Source organism: Macrobrachium nipponense, chromosome 13 (genome assembly GCF_015104395.2).
Source record: "Macrobrachium nipponense isolate FS-2020 chromosome 13, ASM1510439v2, whole genome shotgun sequence".
NCBI classification, from domain to species: domain Eukaryota; kingdom Metazoa; phylum Arthropoda; class Malacostraca; order Decapoda; family Palaemonidae; genus Macrobrachium; species Macrobrachium nipponense.
The window spans coordinates 100,628,670-100,629,447 of NC_087206.1; the positions used below are offsets into that span (position 1 = coordinate 100,628,670).

The 778-nt window shown below is 58.9% G+C and overlaps 1 protein-coding gene across 1 annotated transcript in view; it reads right to left on the reverse strand.

Moving 5' to 3' along the window:
* LOC135225406 (uncharacterized) overlaps positions 1-547 on the reverse strand; it is a 627-nt gene extending 80 nt beyond the window's left edge. Inside the window, exon 1 of the mRNA XM_064264741.1 lies at positions 1-547. This exon is cut by the window's left edge and continues 80 nt beyond it. Coding sequence (XP_064120811.1) covers positions 1-547 — 547 coding nt within the window.
* Between the last annotated feature and the right edge of the window lie 231 nt (positions 548-778).

The window sequence follows — 778 nt, forward strand, 5'->3', positions numbered from 1 at the left end:
TCGTCAGTGGCGGGCGGCGGGCGTCGTCCGTGATGAAGACGTGTTTGCAGGAAGATAGTGCCTTCGGGAGGAAGTGTTTGGTTCTGTTGGAGAAGGTCTTGATGCAGTGCGTGAATTTACTGGCGGATTCCCGAAGTCTGGCGATGGAGACGTCTGCATCGTTGGCGTTGGTCGGGAAGAATTCGCCTGGGACTGCCAATGGTTCCCCGTAGACCTTCTCCGCAGGTGATGCTTCGCCGTTCACCCGAGGGGCGGTCCGGAGGCCAAGGAGGACCCACAGTAGTTGGCTCTTCCAGTCCTCGCTGGTGCAGCGCACCATTAGAGAAGCCTTGAGCGATCGGTGGACCCTTTCCACCATGCTGTTAGCCGCCGCGTTGTAGGCAGTGGTGGCGTGTAGTGATGTCCCCATCAGGCGGGCCAGGGCGGTCCACAACTCCGATGGGAAAACAGGTCCACGGTCCATCATGATATCATCAGGGACTCCGAATCGGCTGATCCGGCTGGCGAGAAGGGCTTCGGTACATGCTTTGGTGGTTGCCTCTGACATCGGCGTCGCCTCTGGCCACCTGGTGGAGCAGTCGATTATCGTCAGGAGGTATCTGGCACCTTCGGACAGGGGCAGGGGACCCACGATGTCTACGTGAATGTGGCCGAATCTTTGCTTCGGCTGCGGAAACTCCCCCACCCCTGATTCTGTGTGCCAACTTACTTTGCTTGATTGGCACGGAACGCAGTTCCTGGCCTACTCTCGAGAGTCCTTCCGAATTCCGTGCCAGAC